Raw genomic sequence first — 24,933 nt, 5'->3', positions numbered from 1 at the left:
TATATAGATTTTAGTACCCACTAAACCTATGCTCCAATTCACTTGTCATGTTTTTTACATCATTCGAGTTGGCTTTAATTTCTTCAGTGTTGAAAAAGTCCCAATTTTTTAAATTTTCCAACTCTATGCTACAAAATGATAAGCCACATCCATTTCTCACTTTAGCGAGAACATAAAGCCAGACAACGCCCCGGACAGTTTTGATAGATATGCATACCATATGCCAAAGTCAGTTGCTGTTCTGCCTCTTCCCCCCCCTCTTCTTCTTCTTCAGAATCATCCTCATCTTCCAATCCCTGTACCATTTCAGCTGGTACGTGCTTCTATTTCGTTGTCTGCGGGCGCCTAATGCAATTTTCTTCAACTTCGGCTTTGACTTCTGCTCCTACAGCTGCTTTTTCTATACATTTTCCGCATTCCCTGGACTATGTTGAGTTTTTATTTGCATTTTTTTTCTGTGTTCGCTGGTTTTCTTTATGCTTTGGCTTTTGTGTGCGCGAAAACTAAATTTGCACAATTTATACCCTGTTATTTTTTAGAAACACTACGATGGGTTGTTAAATGACCGAGAAATATGAATGGAGAGTATTGAGATTAGACCTTGCACAAGTAAATAAATGCTACAGGGTATATGACAGTTTAATAAGTTATTGTTTTGGTTAAATAAGAAACCTAAACATAAGATGCAGCAACTGCTTATTTAGAAACAAAATAATATATTTGTCTTTTACAGGGTATCTAGCATTATATCAATACAAAACAACCCATATTTTCTCAATTTATACCCTGTAATATATGCGAAACCAGTTCACTTAGTCCCTCAATTATGCTGCAAGAGCATTTAATGTTTCACTTAACTTCAGGGCGAAATAAATTCATGGCTGAATGCTTCTAATTTACAGGGTATCTAGACCGTTAACACTGATTGCTCGCCGTGTGGGTATGGAGTGGCTGGAGGCACCTCTCGGTTGCTGCTGCTACTTGCTTATGCTGTTCATGTCAGGTTCACGACAGACTTGTCGCTCACTCACCGAGGGGGACATTCACGCTGTTAAATAATTCATTCATTCATTTCCACTCGTGAATACTGCCCCTACCGTTCATTTGGTTTTGCACTATGGAATCAAGCATCTCGACAATGACACTGACATTTGTGCATATTGTGCTTGTGTTTGGTTGACTGCGACTAGGTTGGGGGGTCGAAGAGGGCGTAAGTTAGGGTTAGATTTGAAGTTTAAGTTTTATTTTCTGTAAGAAAAGTGCACTCAAGGCAAGATAGAGAAGTTGATTTTAGCAGGGGATTTCAAATTGAGCGTCGAGCTAACGAGCTAGAGGTCGCCGGTTTAAGTTCAGCAACAGTTTTCAATTTGTATATAATTTTTATAAGTAAAAGCATTGATACAAAAGAGGAAATAAATAGATGTTTTCTTTGATTTGTATCTGTCTTTTTTGACCAGGCAATGCCGGGTAATGTCTCCCAGTAACATATGCAAAGGACATAGGCTATCAAAGTAAAACAATAAACATGCTTAACAATGTTTTACATGCAATTACTGGAGTTCATAAGGGTCAGAGAGAGAGAGAGGATGAAGTCAAAGGCCAAAAGACGATAGGGATTACGCCCACAAAAGAAAAAAAAAACAGACGCAACTGAAATAATGAACCCCGCAGCTATTCACACATTACTCGTTATCTCAGAGCAGTCAGGCGGGACAGACAAGATGGGCGGGAGAGGCGGGGCACGCAGGAAGGGAAGAAGGACACGCATTGAGTGATGATGACTTTTTGGCGGGGACCTGTCATCTGGCTTTATATATGAACAGGCTTTTATCTGTGGAAATTGCGCACGCATTTAAATGTTAAAGACACTTGCAGCTGGTGACCTGTCAGCCAATTTGTTGACTTTTTCTGCCTTTCTCCGACTCTCCCTGTCTCATTCGCCGGGCATGCCAAGAATTCGCCAAAATATGCAACTTCATTAATTTGTTGGCCTTTGGCCGAAACAAGAAAAAAAAATAACAAAAATGAAAATTAAGTAATGTTATGTATGCGTCTGTTACGTGAGAGACATGCACAAATCTTAGCCAGCACAATGCTCTAGCCTACTGGATAATATGGAAAAATGTGCACGCTACGTGACAGCATGGCCTAAATAGTTCTGACGCCTTCCTGGCATTCTCTGGCATTCCCTGGCAGCTGTGGCAGCCTTCTGTTTGGCTGCAGAACTTCAGAAAGTTCCAAGCGGAAGCCGACCAAATTTGATTAGCTTGCGTGGCAGCTGAGTTATGTAAGATGTTTCGCCAGTTTGGGTAAGTTTTTTGGCCATAAAATATGACAAAATTGTAGCTAAAATAGGGATTGAATATGGCAAAACAAAATTGGTATAAATATTATAAAATATAAATTGAATATAACTTTGAAGCTAAGACCTAACATCAAAATTTGACTTTTATAAATCTGGCTTGGAGTTCTTTGATTGTGTACACTATGATATTTGAATATGTATTCATATCATGATTATTTATCTTCTGATTTATAAACAAAAGAAAAACATTAAATGTGTTACAAAATCCAGATTCCCCATGTTAAAAATCCTTTTACTTTTATCTTTAAAATTTTTCCCTCTCACTTTTCTTCACAACTCCTAAGTTTACTTTTTATTTCTGACAAATGTTTCATTTTATCGTTTCTTCTAATGATTTTACTGTTCCTTTCTTTAGTCGAACTTCTAACAATTCCTTTATATTCCTTTTTTGTGTACGGCTTTTAAAATTGTTTCATGTGTGAGCTTAAACGAGAAAATTACGCATCAGGGAGCCAAGAACTCTCTGCCTTCCGGGCATTATTTATGACTTTCGACAGTTTGATGAAATACAAGAGCTTGTGTAAAAGGTGTTGCCGCTGGCAAGTGGAAATACGAGAGTGTGTTAAACAGAACAAAAAAAAAACACACACACACTCGCACACAAAAAGGACACCAGCATGCAGTTCATCCACGGACAGGACTTTGTCAAATTTGACAGGCCTCGAATAAGCCGCACACAAAAAATACATGTCAAAAAAGTAGATTATGTAAACGTGACTGTCTGCTTTTATTTATTGTGCAGCTTCCCTTCACAAAACAGTCGACGGAGAATGTAAATCATTGGCAGAACGCATTCGAGCTCCTGGCAATTCTAATTGAAACATAAAAGCTGCTTCGGGCCTGAAATGCCATTAAATGCATCACACGACGTTGAAATCATGAATATAAATAAATGGAAACATGAAGCAAGGGAACGAAAACGCCAGAAGGCAAATATTTAAATGTTAATTAAAAAAAAAAAACAAAAATAAACAAAATAAAAAGAAGAATTAAAAATATATAAAAATTATTTCGTGCTGCCGAAGACTTAATACGCTTTCTGATATGTAAATGCCGCGGAATACAGAAAATGGAAAAGGTTTTATTTTTTTACGATCGTTCTTCAAACAATATATAAGGTATACCTTTATATTACGGTTCAGTATATTCTAGTTCTCTTAAGCCCGAACCTCGAGCAAGTTAATAAAATATATTTAGATTGAAAGTTTGCCAAAATCAGCATTAAATACTCAAAATATAAGAAGAATATTTGAGCAATAGTAATACTCTACTTTCATATATCCTATTTCATACTGCACATACATTAAATATATTATCTATATAGTATTACGATTCGCATTGTAGTACTATATACCGTGGTCACAGATTTTAAGAAATGCTCTGATACTTTATACACAAGCAGAGAATATCAAATAAAAATTGGATTTTAGACAGGGTCCTTATGTAACATATGTACAAATTTATATAGATATATTTTTTAATAGCCACAAAACTTGCCGCAGAAGTTGAAATACAAAAGAAACAATATATTTTGAAGTTTATCATATATCTATAAATATTTCTTATATATATTAAATACATATTTATACATATATATTTATGTTTTATATGTTTGAAGAAAAGCTCTAATACTTTACACATAATACCTAGTCTAAAATCCCATTTATATGTGATAGTATACACTTAATGCGCATAAAGTATGAAAGCTTTTCTTAAAACACAGTAACCCCCGTTGAATTAATGACTTCAAGCTGATGCCTTTTTTACCAGCTCCCATCTCAGTCAGCCCATTCATTTCCTGTCGATACTGCTAAAGGATTTCCGCTTTACTTAGCTCAACATCACGGCCCTAATGAGCCACCCGTCAGTATGCATACATACATATACATATATATAAGTATATATATGTGTATATATCGGTAAGCCAGCTATAATTTCTACTCACAACAGACCTTGCTTGAGTTCCTCGCTCAACTCATTTCAAGGACAGCTCTAGAATGTTAATGGCTGACAAATATTTTTTTTTGTTTTTTTTTGCACGACTTATTCGCCTGTGTATGTAAAGTAAAAGTCACGCAAGACCTAAAGTGTAGTCGATATATACAGCATGTGTACTCTGTTATATGTACAATACACATGTTTGTGTATTATAAGTACAATTGGGCTTTATTTATTACACAAGTGTGTTTATATAATTTTTCAGTCAATCTAGCCGCTAAGCAGCTGTCAAAGGTCAGTTTTTCAGGAGGGTTGTCTCGGCTGGTAATTATAGGACCTAAGCCCGTAGCCGTAACGCCAGCTATAATAATTAAAATGCCGGTTGGGGTCTTTGTCAAGGTTTGTTGGCGTGCCGATTGTTAACGGGCGCCTAAAAGTCGGCAAGGGAAACAGAAAAAAACCATGTCGGGGGTTTGCTTTTCGCTTTCATAGATAAAATACATTTTAGCATAATTTTAGCGACTAAAAAATCACATTTTTAATGATTTTTAACAAGAGATAAATGTAAATGACGATCAATATTCCAGATATCCCACCTTATACCCTGTAACTGATAAACACAACCGTTTTTAAACGTTAATCAGACTATAAATATGTTTCGTACGCCTTATAATTATTATTATTTTTTAGGACCGTCTAAAATTGCTTGAATAAAACAATTATTTTTAATATTATAGAAAAAATCGTTATATGAATAACAATTAAAAACATTTCATGAATATTTCCGAATTGCAATACACTATTGAAAGTAGAGAACAGGGTATTAGGAACCGGTATAGTTTAAGCCCCATGCCTGAGATTTATCTACATGGGCATTTATATATATTATGTGCATAGCATATTGTGGTCTTTATATATGCAGCACGAGATTTGTTCCTAGCACAGCAGCTGTTCATGGACATTTTTGGCAAATGAAGCACATTCGCAAAGTTAATTTGAGTTCAAATGTGTCTTTCTCTACTGCTCTCTCCCTCTCTCCCTCTCTCTCTGTCTCATTTGCTAGCGAAAGTAATTTGTGGACATTTACAACACATGTTTAGCTTTATGGGCGGTCCAAGCCCAACTAATCCATCATATCAAATGCCACGCCCTGCACACACACACACACACACACGCTCGCATTCAGCCGCAAGCTGTCGAGAAAATTTGTCGCATCACGCATCCAAAAGATGCATCAAATTATATTCACATTGACTCAACTCGACTTCATTTGCCTGTCGCAACGTTCTGTGCAGCAATTTGTCTTAATTGATTTACGCCCAAAGCAAACCGAAGAAAATGGCTCAAACTATAGCAATATTATATGTTACGATAGTTTTGTGGTGCTTTTGTGTTTGCAATTAAACTAATTAATTTTGGATAAGCAAAGGCGACTAATAATGCATTAAATTTTTATTGTATTTAATTGAACAATTCAAATCGTTTGTGTTATGTTAATCGAAGAAATAATGGAATTTGTAGAATATATAAGATATTTGCCTAAAATCTCAGAATATTGGATTTTATACCATGGCAGGCGATTCATAATTTGAGTTTGAAACCCATTACTTGAGAGACTTTTAAGAAAAGGTTTCGAGCTCTAGGTTTTTACAATGAATGTTCACGGTTCGAAAACCTGGAATTCGTATTTGCAAGCCCAGGTTGTGGAATGGATCTGGATTGGAATATCATTATTTGAAAGAACTTTCGAGTTCAAAATCCAAGCCTAAGGTATACGTTTTTACAATTAATGCTCACGGTTTGAATCCCTGCATAGGCAGCGAACCCTTTCAAAAGTTTTAGACCCGAAATCCTGGCTACCATAAACAGGTTAGATTTAAAATAAATATTACTTAATATATAATATACATCATAATTTTGTAAAAGTTGTTTTTATCTTTTCTCTAATCTGTTTCATCTCTTCTACAGTTATACTCGTTATCTTCAAGTTTCTGCCCTATTTTAAATTTATCTCTGTTATTCTAAGCCACACATAATTTATCAGATCAGCTTACTGTGCTTTCAACATTATGGCAAACCGAGCACACATTAAATTTTCTAGAATTTTGCAATGCTGGCATTCAAGTCTTTACACATGCCACATTTTAACACCAATTCAAACAATTTGCAGCCCCTTCCGTTGCCTGCGCACAATTTTTGCACCAAGTGCAGCAGCAGCAGTCGAAAAAAGCATTTTGAATTGCAATTTTGTAGCTAGGAAATCTAATTTGCCAAGCCGAAAAGCAAAGCGACCCCCAACAGCCCCAACGACCCAAACCAAAACCCAACCAGGCGAGGCCATTACAAAGCGCAGAGATGCGAAAGAAAGAGATAGAGAGAGAGCGAGAGAGATAGACAAAGAACTGGGGGAAGATGCTGAAAGACATGTGTGGCCCCCCCGAGCACCGGCACTCACAATTAGAGGCGCCAAATTAAAAACCAGCAATTTCAGCTCTAACCTTGAACCAAAGGCAAATCGTGGCTGGGGACAGGTTGGTCCCTATTTCTACCCCCAAAACGAAAACCATCTTCGAAATTAAGATGCTTCCACACATACACGAGCGTCGCTGTGTCTGTGCCATAAATTAGACGTGTGTCAAATGATAATTGAGCTGTTTGCCTGTCAGTTGATGTAATTGAATTTACACTTAAAAATAAACTCAACCTGCATTTTTATTTATTTTATTCTATATTTTATGCAACTATTTTTAATTTTTTTTTGAGTTCCCAAAAGCTTTAACTAAGAGATTTAGTAAAAATACGGAAAAAATACTAAAAATCATACTAAACAGTTTTATGTATAAAATAAAATATTGTAACCTGATTATAACACTAATAATATTAGGAATAATTATAATGTTAATAACATTAAAATCTATAATAATAATGATATTGATAATTCTAATGATAATGATAATGATAACGATAATGATAATGATAATTATAATGATAATGATAATTATAATGATAATGATAATGATTCTGATAATGGTAATAATAATGATAATCAAAATAATAATGATAATTACAATGATAATGATAATGAAAAAAACTTATAATGATAATGAAAATCATGATAATGATAATGATAATGCTAATGATAATAAATATGATAATTATATTGAAAACAAGAATTATAATAATACTAATAACAATAATAATAATAATAATCATAAGAATAATAATAATTTTATAATAATAACAATAATCATAATCATAAAAATAAAATTAATAATAATGATGATAATTATAATACAAATATTATTAATAATAATAAAAATGATTATTACTATTCTTTAGTATTTTTAAATTATAGAATATATAATTTTGTGTTTAAAAACTTTGATTTTGAAATTAACTATAACAAACTCTAGTTTTCTATATCCTGCTAAATAGGTAAAATATACTTTTAAAAAATTGAAACATACAATCCAATTTACAAGACGCTGCTGTAGCCATTAAAATTTCTCATTTATTTCAGCTCATTTACTTTTACTGGGAACCCATTTTGAATGGGTATTATATCTTTTTCACACGTGTCAAGTGCAAATTGAGCTGTTTTATTTGGTTTTGTTACCACAACAGGCGTAATTAGGTACAGTTACGCGGCAAGATTTATAGTCTTAGGCTGCAAGCATGCAAGGGGAATTGCGAAAAATACCTTCGTCAATTGAAAAATGGCTAACACGTGTGGGTCGAAGATTGGGAAGAAGGTAAACGCATGTAAGTAATTTGTTGTGGTTTTTGTCTTTTAACTTGCCTGTCTACCCTACTTCGAAACAAGCAACTTCTGACTTTCAAATGTATACATTGATATTTTCCAAAGCAGAAAAACACACTTGGTATTTGTGGTTAATAACTGTGAGAACCCATTTAAATTTTGGAATGAAAATATAAATATAAATCACCTAATATACCTTTATGTTCAAGTTTTCAACATGATATCACGCTTAAATAGATATTCGATTTCAACATAGCTTTTTATCAAGTTTTTCGCTCCATATTTCATTTAAAGCTTACCATTTTAAGGCTAGTTTAAATTAACAATCTTATTGGTACAAGCCGATAATTTCGTTTCCACTCTTATTTCACTAATACGACTTAACTAAAATTATCCGATATTATAATAGATATAATTTGAACTATATGAAGCTTCTTTTTACAATGTTTCTGAATAAGACAATGTGCTTCCTCAAATTGATTTTTACTGTTTCACCCTTTTTTTAACTTTCACCTTGCCTGTGCGAATTTGTTTCCGCAAAAAGGAGTGGAAGTTAGTATTAGAGCTGCCATTGTACTACTAAAACAAATGTAGTTTATCTGTTAGGGTATTTCGTCCTCGCCTGCGTGTTTTTTCATATTGCCCACCTTCTGCTTTTTTTTGCGTAATGTGCCTGTGTCAATAAATCAATATACGCCTCCCACTGTCAACGTCGTTGTTTGTGTGTGTTTCTGTTTCGACTTGGGCTTGTACTTGTGCTTGTGTCTGTGTCTGTGGCTGTGCTCGTTGGTCCGTGTGCATATTGCGCAATCATTCCGTAGTCGTATGTGCGATTGTTTGCGGCGATTATTGCATTTTAATAGCCCAATACAATATAAATAAAATCATCGGCATAACTGAGCTGTGTGTGCGGCCGCCATTGTCCAGTGGCCCAAAAGCGCATTGATGAAATGTAATGTAGACATTCATATGCATTAACACAAAAGAAAAGCGTTTGAGGGCGCTTTAAGGCATGGCTAAAATTAAATTCCATGCCAGCTAGGCTATGTGGCATGCGGCAAGCGGCATGCGGCATGACTCATCGTTGCCGGCTGACTGGCGCCATGCGATGTCATGGCGCGGGGCACCATAAAAAGGCGGCAACAACCACAACAACAACAAGAAGAACAACAACAATGGCCAACAAACAGTCATCCACGAAATTGTTATTGCCTACTTGGTGGGGCATTTAGTTTTGCCTTTCCACGCGGCATCGGCAAAAATCAACGTCATATTGTTTGTCTTTTCGGTTTTTATAGTTCAAGCTCGCTCTCTCCCGCCCACTCGCTGACGTTGTCTTTCTAGCTGAAATTGATTTTCCCCACCAACGCCAAAGAACAACGAATGGAAAACTCGCTGAGCAACTTGAACTTTTCATCAGGCATTAGAATTAGAATACATGTGTGTTGGTCTTTCGTGCTCTTGCTCTTGCTCTTGTTATATTACATAATTGTCTTGGGCCTGTTGATGACTTAATGGGCCTCAAACTGCGTCCTTGACTGTTGCTAGACAGCATGTGAGGTGGCTGGCATTATGATTGATGACTGTTCGAGACTTGATTTGCTTAGACAGTGTGATCTAATAGACGATTATTTGTGGAATATCAAGAGAAAATGATGAAAGATCTGTGCTATACTTTACATATCTAATGTATAACAAATGTCCTAGTCATCATCATCATTTTATTGTGAATTTAGTAAAACTCTTAATACACATAGACTTGACTTAAGCTGCATTAGCAACTATAGAATTCTATCGGATCATAGATTATAGTGCTAATATTTCAAGGTTAAATTGTATATGAATTCAATATTATTTTATTGTTATATATATTTTTTCATTCTATTGTTATAAAATATATTGTTGCGATGGCAAGGGCCAACAGCTTTGATCCTCGGCGCGTATATAGATTATATTTAATGAAAATCTATAAGAATTTGTTAAACTAACTATGGTCTCTAGCTAAGAGAATATCCCATACGCATACATAGATAATGCTGGTAAACAGAAACCAATTTCAAGCATTGTTAACCTATGTATATTTAGTGCAGAAATGTGTTAATTCAATTCAGTTCAATCGTCATTGAAGAAACTCTTAACTAAAAGAAGTTAGAAATGTTCTTTAGATATCTTAGTCAGACTTAATTCACTTGTGAATTGTAGTCCGAAATTGGTTTAGGCTGCTCTTAAAAGTCTGCCCCTCTATGCCCACGTCTGTTACCTTTGGGCCCTCAAACGTGATTATTGCTAGAACAATGCACCACTTCAGGAGCCTTCATCAAGTGTTCTGTGGAGCTCTTGAGCTCAAATTTCTGTGCGCCCTCGAAAACATTGTGCGACCAATCAAAAAGTTGAGTGTGCAACAAATTGAACCTAATTCTAAAAACTACAACAAAAAGAAAACTAAAGGTCAACTCACAGAACGGTCAAGAGCGAACTACAACAATAACAAGCTGGGGGAATAAGTTCTGGTCGAGAAACAACTTTGGCACACGTGAGCAGTTTAAATAAGAAGAATTGTGTCCTTAACTTTTATTTATTGACAAAACGAACACCCTAACAATATACCAATAAATAAAAACAAAAAAAAAAATAAAGCTTTAAATTGCGTTAAGCTTCACAGGAAAAAAAAGTACATTAGAAAGGTAAAAATTACTTTTATATTTAATTAATAAAAACGCCTCAAGTCGAATTGTTACCAATTTGGTCAGGTTTTTGGTAGTAGCACGTTTTCTACTACTATTTCTACTACTATTTTTGTATTTATTTTGGCTTACCCGCTGGCAAAATGCCCGGCGCACGGCAGGTGTGGCAGAAGCACTGCATCACCGAATCGCGTACTAATCCAATCAACATTTTGATACCTTCTTATGGGTTTTTTCCCTTTTTATAAATAAGTATATATATTTGGTATAGTTTTAGTTGGAGTATTAACTATTTGTTGAAGCCGCGGGCTGTTAGCTGTTCGGATATGTGAGTGTTGGGAACTAGTTTTTTAGGTTGCCTACTTTTGAGAGCGCAACGCACAGTTATATTATTTTGTTTTAGTATTTAATTTAATATAATTTATTTAATAATATTTGTTTACTATAATTGTCTTAAACTTGCGATTATTTGTGCCGCGCTAAATAGTATGCTACGAATTGTTTGTTTTTGTTTACAAAACACAGCGGCGTTTTGTTGTTGTTGTTGTTGTTGATTTTTTGTTTGTTTGCGTATTTGCTTTTACTGCGTTATTTCAGCGTCTTGGCTATTACTATGGAATGCAAGAACGACCAAGACAAAGAGAAACGACGCTTACGACAACAGCACGAATACGTAACGAGCGCAACGAACGACGAAGACAAACTAAATTATGTCGATGTTAATTTTTCAGCAGCAGGCGAACAACTGACGACGCTGACGCTGGCGCTAACGTTAACGTTGACGCCAGCTGCGCTGCCGCTATCGCTGTCGCTAGCGTTGGCAAGGACAATGCATATAGCAAAAAGGACAAACCACTTTGGGGCGCAACAGAGCTGGCGGCATTCACAACAGCTCCCCCAAGACACAAGCCAACCAAAAATAGAAAGAGAGCGAGCGAGATTCAGAGAGCGCAGCTCAGCAGCGCAGACTGAGGCAGAGCGCGTGTGTTTTTGTGGGGGTGCGTTGCTGCTCCATGCGGGAGCGCGTGCTTTCGAAGTTGTATACAAGGGTTGAGGTAAGCTGAGCTTTTTATTAAGTTTGCAATTAAATTTTTAAATATTTTCAACTGTAATTTGCATTAAATTGTTATTAATTTATTTGATTATTTTCATAGAATTAAGCATTCCATAACATTTTATGGCAATATTTTTCATTGTCGACCTTGCTGCGTTACCTTAATGTGCGAAATTTCGAAAAACTAATTTCGCACATGCGCTGTGAGAAGCGCAGCGAACTTTTGCTGCTTTGGCGACGGCGGCAGAGCCCGAATGCAAGAGAGTAACAGTGGAGAGTGTCACCCACAGACAGTTATTTGACTGCAACAGTGAATGCAGTTTTGCTCAGCAAAGAAAGCCGGTTAATTTTATAAAAAAAAAAACATTAAGTTTTCGAATAAATGACATATATCGAAAACTACCGATTTATATATAAAATAATTATGTATCGATGAATAATTTATAATGTGCAGCAAAATTAATTATTTATACTGTGTGATAATATTTATATTACAATATTAATTTAACCAATAGAAAATTTAAATAGATAGTTAATTATAGATAAATCAAAGGTTTACCTTTAAATTATTAAGCTATATACATTTTCAATATGCAACATACATTTGTTAATCAATAAGAAATTTGAGCATATGTATTGAATAAACCAGTTCTATATTCTTTCGAAATTCGAAAATTTTCAATTTATTTGAAAGTTGTTTGCTCTGTCCAAATTTACAACTGGCAACGCTTTTAGTTGCGCTCAAAAGAGAGCGTAAACATTTTCGGCAGCTGACATGCACAAGCTGCGTATGCGTTTGGCGCTCTCTTTCTCTCTCTCTCTCTCTTTCTCTGTCTTGCTGCTGCAGGTTGTTTGCAGAGTCGAAAAACACGTATTTTCGAATATCGAAAATATATTAACTGCAATTAAATTATATGGCAACAGAGCGAGCGCCAGCGGCTGGCGACAACAACAGGCAAAGAACAATAAATAAAGCGGCGATGACTCAAAAAAAAGCCGAAAACACGCAGAGAGCAAGAGAGAGAGTGCAAAGACAGAGAACAGTTAAAATATCCTTGGCACAGTAAGTAGTATGAAGCTGGCGACGTGCCGGCCCTGTCGAAAGGCGGACAAGGATATAGAGCGGCAATTTAAATAGCAGAACGGCGCCAGCTCCGAGAAACCAAGCCACATGGACGCAGAGCAGAGGCGTCTCGGTGCGACGATGAATCACAATGGGACCTAGGCCAGAGTCGGAGTCAGAGTCAGAGTCCGTGTTTTGGAGTCGTAGTTGGAGTCGTTGTGGCAGCCAGAGTTTGGGCCGTAGTCCGAGTCAGAGCTGGCGGCGCAGGGCCTGAGGGCCTGTCAGGCGACACTCTCGCCCACACGATGTTCATGTCTGGACGGGATGTCTGACAAGGGGGGGACAAAATATGCAGCTGGAGGCGGGAATATCATGACAGCAGCTTGTCGAAGGCATCGAAGCACAATGCTTCCTACAATATTAGTTGTTGATTATACGCAGGGGAAGCTTTTAGTTGCGAGGGGGTGGCAAGGGGAACGCTTGGGTTACGGGGGTTACGGGGGTTACGGGGGTTACGGGGGTTACGGCTCTCGTTTTGCATTTGAATTGCTTGGGAAATCATTTGCCGGCAAACACAACGTGAATGCCGCCATCCGTCCGGTGCGCATTGATGTGAATGTGTCATGCCACATAAAGGGGCGCGCTTAAAGGGGAGGGGGGGATGGGGGGGGGGGGGGGGCAATAGGTGTAGGGGGACCCACACACACACCTGCATATATAAATATGTATATTATATAATGGCAGCAAAGTGTGAACATTTGTGTGTTAAACGGCCAACGGTTTAACACAGACAATTGTGTGTTAAGTGGGCAAAAGGTATTTTAATGATTATGTCAATGCACATGGGCGGGGCAAAAACAGGGTTGGGGAGGGAGGAGGGGGTCAGTTCGGCAATATAGCTAAAGTTTAGATTTGCAATTCAGCGGCAAACTTACAGAATGTGTGCTGGCAGGTGGCCATAAAATTCAAGTGGGGAAATAAGTGCAAATAGCTTACCTGGAAAGAAAAGAAAGAATTATAATTATTAAGAATTTAACATATGTATGTGTAAAACTATATTAATAATAAAAATATATACCCTGATTGAGGCAAAGCTTTTTTTTGTAGATATTTTATTTGTTAAATAGCTTCTTTTTTTTAATTATGATAAATTTAGTTAAAATTTAGGTATTTGTCTGAGAGAAGCTTGAAAACTATATACGACAATATTCAACGATATAAATAGAATAGAAATTAGAAAGTTAGAACATCTTCGGCACAAACATTGAATACCCTTGTAGACATTCGCCTTAGGGTTTAGCAATTATGTAAGAATAGTAATGCTCGACAACGCTGAGTTTGATCAAAACATAATAGTTTGCCATACAAGAACCTACTTTTTGACCGATCGTTCCTATGACAGCTTATGATATAGTGGTCCGATCTGGCCGCTTCTGACATATTTACAAACTGCAACATAAACACGGACCTATGCAATGTTTTTTAGAGGATAGCTATAAAACTGAGAGACTAGTTCACACAGAAACAAACATACGGATAGACAGATAGCTAGACAGACACAAGTCCCAAGTCTGACTATATATCAAGTCGGCTGTTGATGTTGATCTAGAATATCTATACTTTACAGGGTCGGATATGTCTTCCTCGATGCGTTACACAGTTCATGTCAAAATTATAAGAGGGATATAAAAATAGTTGAGAGTTTATATAAACTTAACTAGTCTATAAATTTGAATAAGCTAAAAAGCAGCTAAAACTGGCCAGTTGTATAAAAATAATAGATTTAAATGTGACTAATTAATCGCTTTTGTAGCACTCATTTGCGTTTCAGAACACGTGTCCAGGTGTCAGACAGTCGCTGCCTTCTCTATCATTCCCCATCATTAACCATTAGCTGCGGCATCTGCTTGGCAATTGGCAAACATTTGCGTCCAACTGCGGCTCCGGTTGCCACATTAGCCCCTCGGGGCGAGTGGGGCCACTTGGAAGAGAGTCGGTTGAATAGCTCACTTAATTACATCTAAGAGCTGGCTCTCTCTCTCTCTCTCTTCCTCTATCTCTAGTTATATGCTTACTTCTCTTTCTCTCTCTTTTTAATTGAAATGCATTTCTTTTGCATGCATTATTGCATTTAATTAAGCAGCTAAACATTCTGAGCACTCGACGTTGACGATGACTAAACGAGTCTTTCGAGTGCCGCAAGTTGCAAGAACCAGAACCGCAAATCATGTGCAGACCTATGCAACCTCTTACCCAACCCCCTCCCCACCTCCCCCCCCCCCTTTCATCTACAGTGCACATAATTATGCAGCACTTGGGCCCCGCACTAGACGTGAAATTAACTGCTTAGCTTAGAAATGGAAATCATAATATTTTCTTTTGGCACAACACGGCGTATGAGGCACGCAATGTATGCACACTTTGGTCACACTCTCTCACTCCCTCTCTGTCTCTCTTTCGCACACTGTAGTTCTCTTTGCGTGTGCTGATTGGCACCACGTGCCGCCTGCCACCCGACATGGCTTATCCATAAATTTTCGCATGTTTCCAAACCAAATATGTACATTGATCCTTTCGTATATATATATAACAGAGGGTTGCACGATGAGTTTCTGTTGGTTTAGTTAAATAATAATATTTTTAACAGGTAGTCGTAGACTGTCCATAAAGTATTTTTAGAAATCGCTCGCAAATAAAAACGCGTTGACTTAAAAACTATTTTTAGTTCAAAATGAACAACTTTTAGTTTTTACTACAGAAAAATTGATAAATTATGAATATAATATTGCATTATTTTATAGTACAATTTAATGCATTTAAAAAATATATCTTTCAAAATTTGTATTTACAGACGTTAAAGGCAAATTGTTTAATTTATTGCACTATTTTCATTAAATGATTGTTAAATGCAATTTGATGATTTTAAATTGTAATACTAAAATTTGTAGTTATAGACGTGAAAAACAAATTGATAAATTATTAAATGTATTTCATAATTTTTCTGAAGCATCCTGGAGTATTTACGATCTATAATCAGAATACAGAGTATCTCTCAGTTACACACAATTGCGCTCTTCTAGACTCTTCTAATAACAAAATGCTGTACATCTATATATACTGTACATACATGGAGAATAATGTGTTTAACTGTCTCACCTTCTTGGACACAAAAAATGGGGCAGTTATTCCAAATGTGCAATTAAATTAAATAAATTCTTCTTAATTTTAAACTTGTGAATATGTCACCAACATATATTATTTATTATTATTATTATTATTTTGTATATATTATTACTATTATTTATTATTATTATTATTTTGTATATATTATTACTATTATTTATTATTATTTTTATTATTATCCTTTTTAAAATTATCTTTTTTATTATTTATTTTTTATTTTTATTTTTTACACATTTTACTCTTCAAATTTTTATTGTATTATATTTTTGTAAAATATTGTAAATTAAATTGCAAAACAAAAAAACTATATGAATCTCTTGAGCCACCCTCGTTTTAGTTATTCATATGAGTGCACAAGTACTTTGTAGTTTCAGTGTCTGCTGCCGGCTGATTTCGTCATCACTTCAGGCATGAGTCACAGCCTCGACAGCCACTTGCAGTGAGAGGGGGTGGGTCAGGGGACGGGGGAGGGAAGGGGGAAGGGGAGGGGAGATTTGGCAGTAGGGTGCACACGCCACTAAAATGTTGGCAATAACAACTGACGCCGTCGTCGCCAGCGCCGTTTCTTATCTGTTTTTTTTTTTTTTGGTTTGCGCAAATATATATGGCCAACCCCCAGACTGCAGCCACCCAAAACTAGTTGTTGTTTCCTCTCCTTGCTTTTTTTCCTCACTTTCCACTTCCACTTATACATCAACTTCTGCTTCTTCTTGTTTTTGTGCCTTTTATTCGGCTTGCCGGGCCATGCAACATTAACAGCTGAGCGAGTTTGAAGTTCGATTGCATGTTAAGGGCACATTTCAGAGGGCAGCTACTTTTTGGCTTGCCTTTTTTTTTGGCTTTTTTCGCCGCTACCTTTTAGCAATTTTTATTTTACTTTTATTTTTTATTGAATTCTCAACTCTGGCTGAATTCTCACCTACTGCTTGAGCCACTGTTTGTTTGCGCTGCGTGACAATCAGCTTGGTCGGGAGTTCGCATTATACACCCTCATTTTAATAGGGAAACGGGTATATTGAATTGCTACAAATTTTGACAATTTTAAAAAGTTTAATATCGCGAACATCTCTTAAGTTTTTAAGCCTGCATTTAGCTTATATACCCTACTTTAAACAGGGGAAAGGGTATATTTTTTGGCATGGTTTTTCGATATTTAAAGAGATAACTACACTGAACTTTATAAGCTTCCATTTAGTTTATATACCCTATTTCTTAATAGAGAAAAGGGCATAATTGACTTTTTACAATTTTTAACATTTTTAATATCGCGAATTCAACTCAACTTTATAAGCTTGTATTTAGCTTATATTCCCTAGTTTTATATACGCGAAAAGGGTATATTTAATTGCAATATTTTTTGACAATTTTAAAGCGAAGAATATGGCAAACTCAACTTAAGTTTCTTAACTTGCATTTGACTTCGCTTAAAAAAAATTGTTAAAATTAATTATCCAATAAAATATTAATAAAAAAAATAAAGCTTTTGATTAAATTATCAAGAAAAACTTAAGCAATTTGCATTGTTAGCATGCTGTCTATAACTTTTTTACACAACCTACAGAGTATCTTATAGTCGTGCTTTGCTGTTTGCAAAGCTACTCCTTGTTTTATCCGTAGTCGTCGCCTTTTGTTTACTTCAAAATTGAATTTTCGCCATTTTATTTTGTGTTCGTTATGCTGTGCTCCTTGCATGCGTTTGCCATTTCATTTTCCATCGATTTAAAGTTGTCAAGCTCTGTGAATACCCTGCACGCTAAGCGGCATATTAGTTGCTAACCAGCAAGTTTGTTTAGTGTGCATATTATTTGCAATTGAAGGAATATTTTATGCGGATAACTAAGCTCGAATATTTCTTTTGCTTATTAGAGCCATTTAAACATGAGCTGGGCTTAGAATTCCCAAAAGGTTTTGGCGCAGACTTAATGAAATGGCTCGCTGGAAATTAGAGGTCTGTCTTAAATCTGGGGATTTGTACAGCTAAAACCTTAAAAATGAATTACATCTATAAACTCATTTAGGTCTTGCTAGGGCATTAAAGCGTAAGCATAACATTTTTCACATTTTCCTGCTAGTTTTCGTTGGGGTTTTCTTTGGATTTTCTTTTCGGTAGCCACTTAATGGATTTTTGCCCTGGCGGCATACAGCTACGTCTGAGCTTGTGCTTGAAATTTTGAAGCTGTCGCGGAAAAGAAAATTTTGTTTTTTTTTGTTTGTGGTCCAGCAAAGTTTTTCGACAGCGGCAACTTTGCAGCTAATTTGTTAGCCAAGCAAAGTTGTTTGATAGTAAAAGAGCTTAAGGTAACAACGTGTCATGGTCAGGGACTCGAACCTGCACCCACCCCCAGTCGCTCATTTCCCCAACATCTTCTGGCCATAATCAGCCCAATCAGTTGCCATAAGCCCAATGCCGAAGTGTCCTTCAGTACGAGGCGCACCTCAAATCGAATTTGCAGCCCAGACAAACACACTAAACATCGACTCACAAACACAAACAGGGAAAAACATTGACAATGTCCTTCGTACGCTTTACAGGCACGTACCACGCACACACACAAACACACACAGGCTCACACACATTACGTCGTTTACTGGCAAGCCGGTCTTTATGTAGATTATGATCGGGCATTGTCTGCCGCAGCTGCCACTGCAGCAAAAATACGCCTAGTCATCGCCAGCGTTGTCCTTCGGCATTCACAAGGCACCTTTGTTGCGTTCCACAGTTTAATGAACCTCCGGAAATATTCTTGCGAAACAAAAGCCTAGAGGAAAGCTTTTAGTTGAGAATGGCAACTACCAAAATCCTAATCGAAGCTTAACAGATTTTCTAAGCTTAACTATTTCTTATAGATTTAAGACTAGGACTTTGTTTTTTTAGGTGTTTTTTTTCCAAATTTTATATATTTGTTTAATATATCATTTATTTCTCGTCGGGACCGACTCCTCATACGGATAAAATTTGCTCTGTAGCTGGTCACACCGGACAATTATCTTCCTGCCAGACCGTTATTTTTTCTGTCAAATTTTTATAATACCCTTCCAAATCAGACATCTAATTCATGCTCATTCAGATCAAATGGAACCAAATCTTATAGAATATGCCAATCGGATTATGGTTTATGCTCTATTTGAATTCTACATATTTAAGGCTTATCTCATTTTATGATTAAATTTATAGTCTAAATATTGTAAGGCACTTCATTTCCATTGTGTCCTTAAATTTAGTCATTTATAAAACGGAAATATCTTTATAGCTTCAACAAAATCAAATCAAAATTTAGACTTGTTTAGTTTGCTTCTGTTTGCTTTAGAGGATTTATGTAATATGTCCTGGGCAGTTGGCCTCAACAACGCTTCACTGAGCTGGCCAACTAGCCGGGCAGGCATCGTGGAGCAGCTCCAGCTAGGTAGACTGCAACCAAGCTGCTTGCAAGTTGCGTACAGCCCTCGTAGGAGATTGAATGAGTGGAGTGGAGTTCAGTGGAGAGAAGAAGGACCGCCCTCCGCCCATCGCCGTGGCTGTAACTGAAAACCAATTGCCGGTTTTGGACTGCAGCCACATCACGTTTGTGTTGGCTGGCAAGGAATAAAGGACGCCAGGAGTTGAACGACGTCGCTTGCGGTTTAAGCCAAAGTGCAAGAAACCGAAACAGGAGCGCGAGACGGGAAAGGGGCAGGGTGACGGGGTTACCCCACGAGCTGTCGCGTGTAAGACAACACCAGCTGCGGTGGCAACAATAAAAAGGATCAAAGGGATAAAATGTCTTGCGAGCAAGCAGCTCGCAAAACTATGCAACGCAAGTTGCACAAGACATCGACGGGGCTGGAATATTTGTTGGCCTGCTTGCTGCTTGCTGCTTGCAGCTGCCATTGGTAATAGAGTAATTCAATATTGGGTGTGGCAGCAGCGACCGCCACACACACACTCACTCACACACACACACACACTCACTCAGAGCCACACTCAAGTTGCATGTTATTGATTTCTTTCCGAGCGACTCCGCGCCAGCCACTTCATCAGGCAACAGCAGCGTACTTTAAGGCCTAACAATGGGCCACGTTGGCTGCTTCTTCTTGCGCCTTCACACTTGACAGACAGACAGTGGGCGGGCGCTTGTTATTAAAAAAGCAAAACCAACAGGCATTATATCGTACCGATATTCAACAACAGTGCGAATCCTTTGCTAATGTGGGCATAGGCCCAAAAGTCAGAGGCCAAGTCAAAAGAATGTCTGGCAAAGTATACTACTTGAGAGTCGACGATAAACGCGAGACGTCGGCATTGTGCGGCAAATGATGATGAACTTAAGGACGACAGCCGAAACTGCGAAGTGGGCGGGGTTGTAGGCAGCTGAAGAGCCAGTGCATTTCTTGAACAAGGGCTGGGCCGCATGTGTTTGCTCGTGTGTCGCTTTAAAACCACACACAAGCCCACCTTACTTTTTTGATAAAAAAAAAAAATTTTTTGAAGATCGCCTCTCTTTGCGATTCTCATGAATTCAAGTAAGTCTGATAGATTTAGCCTGATAGTCTGATGTTTTGATTGCAAATAAGTGCGATTTAATAAATTATGTTAATTTTTGATTTGAATATAAAAACAACAACAAAATTCGAACTCTTATAATAGTTTACCTATTTAATTTACAAATATTTTGATGTATTCTATCTTCTCGAAAATCATAATTTTTAGTTCGATATCAATATCTGCCTTAAATATGTTTTAAAATGTCATGAACATATTTTTCAGCCCTGGTTCTTTTCAAAGACAAGTTCAAATATTTTTATTGGTATTTTCTTTTCGGTTTTCTTTTTTTTTCTGTTGATTTTGTTATTGTCTTTTGTTTGCTGTCGCAGAAACTTGAAACGCTGCTTCATTTTTTTTTTTCATTTAGACACGTACCCAAGTTGTCGGCTTATGTTTGCAACCCCCTCAACCGTCCCTCTCCCCCTCCCTCTTTTCAATCGATATTGATGAGATAACTTCCTCTGGCAGGTCCCAAGTGTTTGACTTTGTGGCTTAACGGCAGAGAGATTATTAATAATATTTGGCTTGAAAACGCAATTTCAGGGATTTAAAGAAGTTTCAGCGCAAGATCAAAAACTGGCCAAATATATTTTTTATGGCGCCGCTTTTTTGGGGTCAGGCTCGATTATGAGTGGCTCCCAATGTGGGTCAATGTGTGGCTTCTTTTCAATTTATGCGCTTATTTGTCAAAAATATTTCTCTCCGATTGGCGGTGTGCCAAAGTTCCAAGTCAAAAAAAAAAGACAAAATAAGACTTCACTTCTTTGCACATTTTTCAATTTAGACAATGACAATTCCGACTGCCAGCCACGCCCCTTTACATTCGAAGGGGGTGAACATCAAATTTCGCAGTTGTGATTTTGCGATTCGTCTTTTTTTTTAATATTTTTTTTTTTGTATTTTTTTACATCACAACGCATAGCAGGATTTATTTGTGCAAAAAATTATTTTTATGCTTGGCTTTCGCAAAAGGAGCAAAAATTGGAAGCTGTTCTCGAATACCCAAACTTCAGAAATAAGTGATATTTTGTTCATACAAAATTATTTCTTCAGGTTCGAGATCTTTTTGAAATTATTATTCCGTTGCGAAAATAATTTGAGAGTTGTCGCTGAGAAAAAATCGAATCCGTTCTCATATACGGAATATTTTTTGTTTATCTAAAATTATTTCCTCAGTCTTGATATTATTGTGATAGTAACTTCGGAGCGAAATAAATTTGACAATGGGAAAAAGGCATATTCGTAGTTGAGTATATGCTAATTATAGATGTTTATGAATTTCGAGAGCCTATTTGAATTTAAATTTAAATTTTCTTACTTTATGCTCTGGCATTTCATTTAATTTTCATATATTTTTTTTGGTTGGATAAAGATTTATAAATTAAATTAAAGATCGAAATCTGGGCGAAATACTAGCAACCCTTTTTATTGGAACACCAGCATTTACTATGGCAGACTTATTGTGGTTCAAATTGCGTCAATTCATCAAATTTTGCCCTTTTGGTCGATTGCGTTGTGGGCGCTTGGGGGAGATTTCCACATGTTTCCATTTTTAATATACCTAAAACGTTTTATGACTGCCAACCAAAGACACGCAGCACTTGAAATTCAAACGTTATTTTTGTATGTATGTATATCTGTATATATCTGTCTTTTAATGCGCATAAAGGGAGCGCCAAAGGGTCAGAGGTCAGGTGAACCCTTCGATTTTTGTGCCCCGTTTGCTTTAAATACTTCTTGCTTCAAGTTCTTGTGTGGCTTTAAACCGCAAGAAGAAAAACACAACAGCCTGTGATTCAATTTGCAGGCACTGCGTCAAGCATTTTTATGCCGTTCCGCGTTGCATTTTTTCGACGCCATTTTCCTTAGATTTTTAGTGCCTAATTCCCGTAGAGGCCGTAAAAATGTCCAGGTAAGTGCAAAAAAAATGAAAGAGGACGCTCAAAATTGTTGTGGAAATTGTTTAAAGTCATTCGCATGTGTAAAAGTTGGCGTAGAAATATAAAAATAAAATGAAGAGAAAAAAAACACATATATATTTTAACGCGCACAACACTTGTCAGCATGTGTGTGTGTGTAGTGTGTGTGCGTGTGTGTATGTCTGCTGCTGGGAAAATGCCCGTTTATGTCACTGGGGAAATTTACGTGCTACCCATCAACGTCAGCAGCCTGAATCTGCTGCAGCATAGACCACGCACAGGGGCTGGCTGGCGGGGTTTGCGGAATTGCGAGAACTTTGTGTGGCGTCATTTTGTTGCTTGCGAATAAAGTTTCATATTAAAAAGTAGTGCACGCATCAATGTTTGAATTTTTACTAAACATATACGGTTAATACGGAAGAAGAACATATGCCGGTAACATAGAAGAAGGTATAGAACATACTTATACGGGTAATATAGAAGAAAAACATATACGGGCAATGTAGAAGATGTTGAAAAATAAGTTAAAAATGATAAAGATGCTAACAATTGGAACTTATTGTATTCTTTTCAAAGTATATTCTTCCCCCAATATGTGAAATGTCATCTAGCATAACTTCGGTATTTAAAGTCCGATTCTTATAAAAAATTGTAGGGCCCAAATATGGCACCCAATTGTCTGTATATACCAAAGCGCAAGGCGCTATATTAAATTATTTCCAATTTTTTCCGGAAACGGAGAAAGAATTCCAAATTGTGAAACATTCCTTGTTCATAAGTATATCCTATACGATAGCCTGAACTCCAAATTAGGTTTATCTAGCTCTTATTATCTTCGAGTTATGCTTCAAAAACGATTCCTTAACATTGATATTTATCGATATATTGAAAATCGAAGGAGACATCGGTAAAGGAAAATGCATATTTCAAATTTAGAGTCTCTAACTTTTTTAGTTTCCGATCCTTACAAGCCTGCCAAGTTTCTGCGCTTTAGTTTCTTAACTCAGGAATCTTGAGGAATAATTTAAATTATATTAGTTGCCGCGTTTTATTGTATTACTCCGCTTGGCATCCTAAACATAAAATTAAGTTGTGCACGTTGTAAAAACAAAATTGCGGATTCAAAAGCCGCAAACAGCTAAGCTACCATTTTCCACAACTTCCGCGCAACTCGACTCTTGGCTAACTGACGGACGGACGCATTGACGAAAGAACTGCCCCAGGTGCGGCTTTTACATCCCTGTTTGACGGGATCAACTACCGCCAGGTACGTAGCAAATTTGCTGAAATAAGAAGCTTAAGACAATTAATTGAATTTATTGCGTATTTGGTGCGTTTATAGCAGTTGGGCGGCAGTGCGGGCCGGGGCGTGGCACGCTGTGTAAATAGCAATGGGAAGCCCCATAAACAGCGACAGGAAAACAACAAACACAGGAAAAACCAAGGGAAAAATAAAACTATGCGAGAGAGAAGCGAGGCACACCTGTAAATAAGAACCGGCTAAAGTTTTATGTGTGTGTGTGTGTGTAGCAGGGGAGGGGTTGGGTTTGGTTAAACGCGTGTCTAGACGCAAGAGAACACACACACACACACGCACACACACACACCTAAGGAACAGCCGAAAATATTGTGTTGGCCTTAAAGTAAGCCATGTTATGGCTATTTAAGACTTTCTTGTTTTCGTCCAGTCTTCAATTTTGCTACCTGTTTTCAAGCTGCTCTCACCTCGGCCAGCAATAAACCTACCCGTAATGCGAAAAATTTCATAATTTATTTATGAATGCAGCTTTTACTTGTTTTATATATTGGGGGGGGGTTCGTATCCCTACCGTGTAAGCTCCATCCCCAACAAGGGGCACACACCACCTGCCCAATATCCCCCCACCTGGTGCACGTGACGCATTACGTGCAGTGCGTCGAGTAACGTGTGTTGTGCACACACATCATTATTAATGCATTCGCACACGTAACCCGGTAAGCAAACAGCTTTGGCGAACTGCGTACAGCTCCAAATATAATAAAAATCAACCCCCCAAAGTGATTAGGGTAGGGAATGCTGCCCAGGCAGCTGACTTTGGCTATTCCCCAATGCCACTTGTAGCGCTGGCTTCTTTGAACTCTTGAACTTGAAGTGCGTAATCCTGCCTCAAAGGAAATGAATAATGCTCAAGTTGTAAGTGACAGACGAATAGATACCCTGTTGCTAGAAATGTGCTTCTAGCCGTGGCATGAAGAGCTGCGTTTTACTTCAAAGTGCTTAAAATACACAGGACATACAAATAGTTTAGTTTAGATTGCAGATACCCTGTCCATAAACTTAAAATATATATAATTTATTTAAAAGCATTGCGTTTTATTATTTATATTTATTCTGTATCTAGGCTCTACAGCTATAAAACACTCGATTCTTTATGCTGTTAAACAATAGTTTCTTTGTTCTGCTAC

At 37.1% G+C, this 24,933-nt stretch overlaps 1 protein-coding gene across 4 annotated transcripts in view; it reads right to left on the bottom strand.

The window, feature by feature from the left end:
- Window positions 1-24,933, bottom strand: part of stai (stathmin) — an 80,971-nt gene that overhangs the window by 38,995 nt on the left and 17,043 nt on the right. For 3 of the 4 annotated variants that reach the window (XM_064698286.1, XM_064698287.1, XM_064698289.1), the window contains exon 1: window positions 10,880-10,973. The exons of the other annotated variant lie outside the window; for it this stretch is intronic. In XM_064698286.1, the coding sequence (XP_064554356.1) occupies window positions 10,880-10,958 (79 nt within the window). In that variant the 5' untranslated portion in view covers window positions 10,959-10,973. Of the gene's footprint in view, window positions 1-10,879; window positions 10,974-24,933 lie in introns of those variants that run through there. 4 annotated transcript variants of the gene reach the window in all.

The sequence above is a fragment of the Drosophila montana genome, unplaced genomic scaffold (genome assembly GCF_035044405.1).
Source record: "Drosophila montana isolate Dmon_TW-CO22-7 unplaced genomic scaffold, ASM3504440v1 contig_402_1, whole genome shotgun sequence".
Classification (NCBI taxonomy): Eukaryota; Metazoa; Arthropoda; class Insecta; order Diptera; family Drosophilidae; genus Drosophila; species Drosophila montana.
This window is presented reverse-complemented; position numbering and strand designations above follow the sequence as displayed.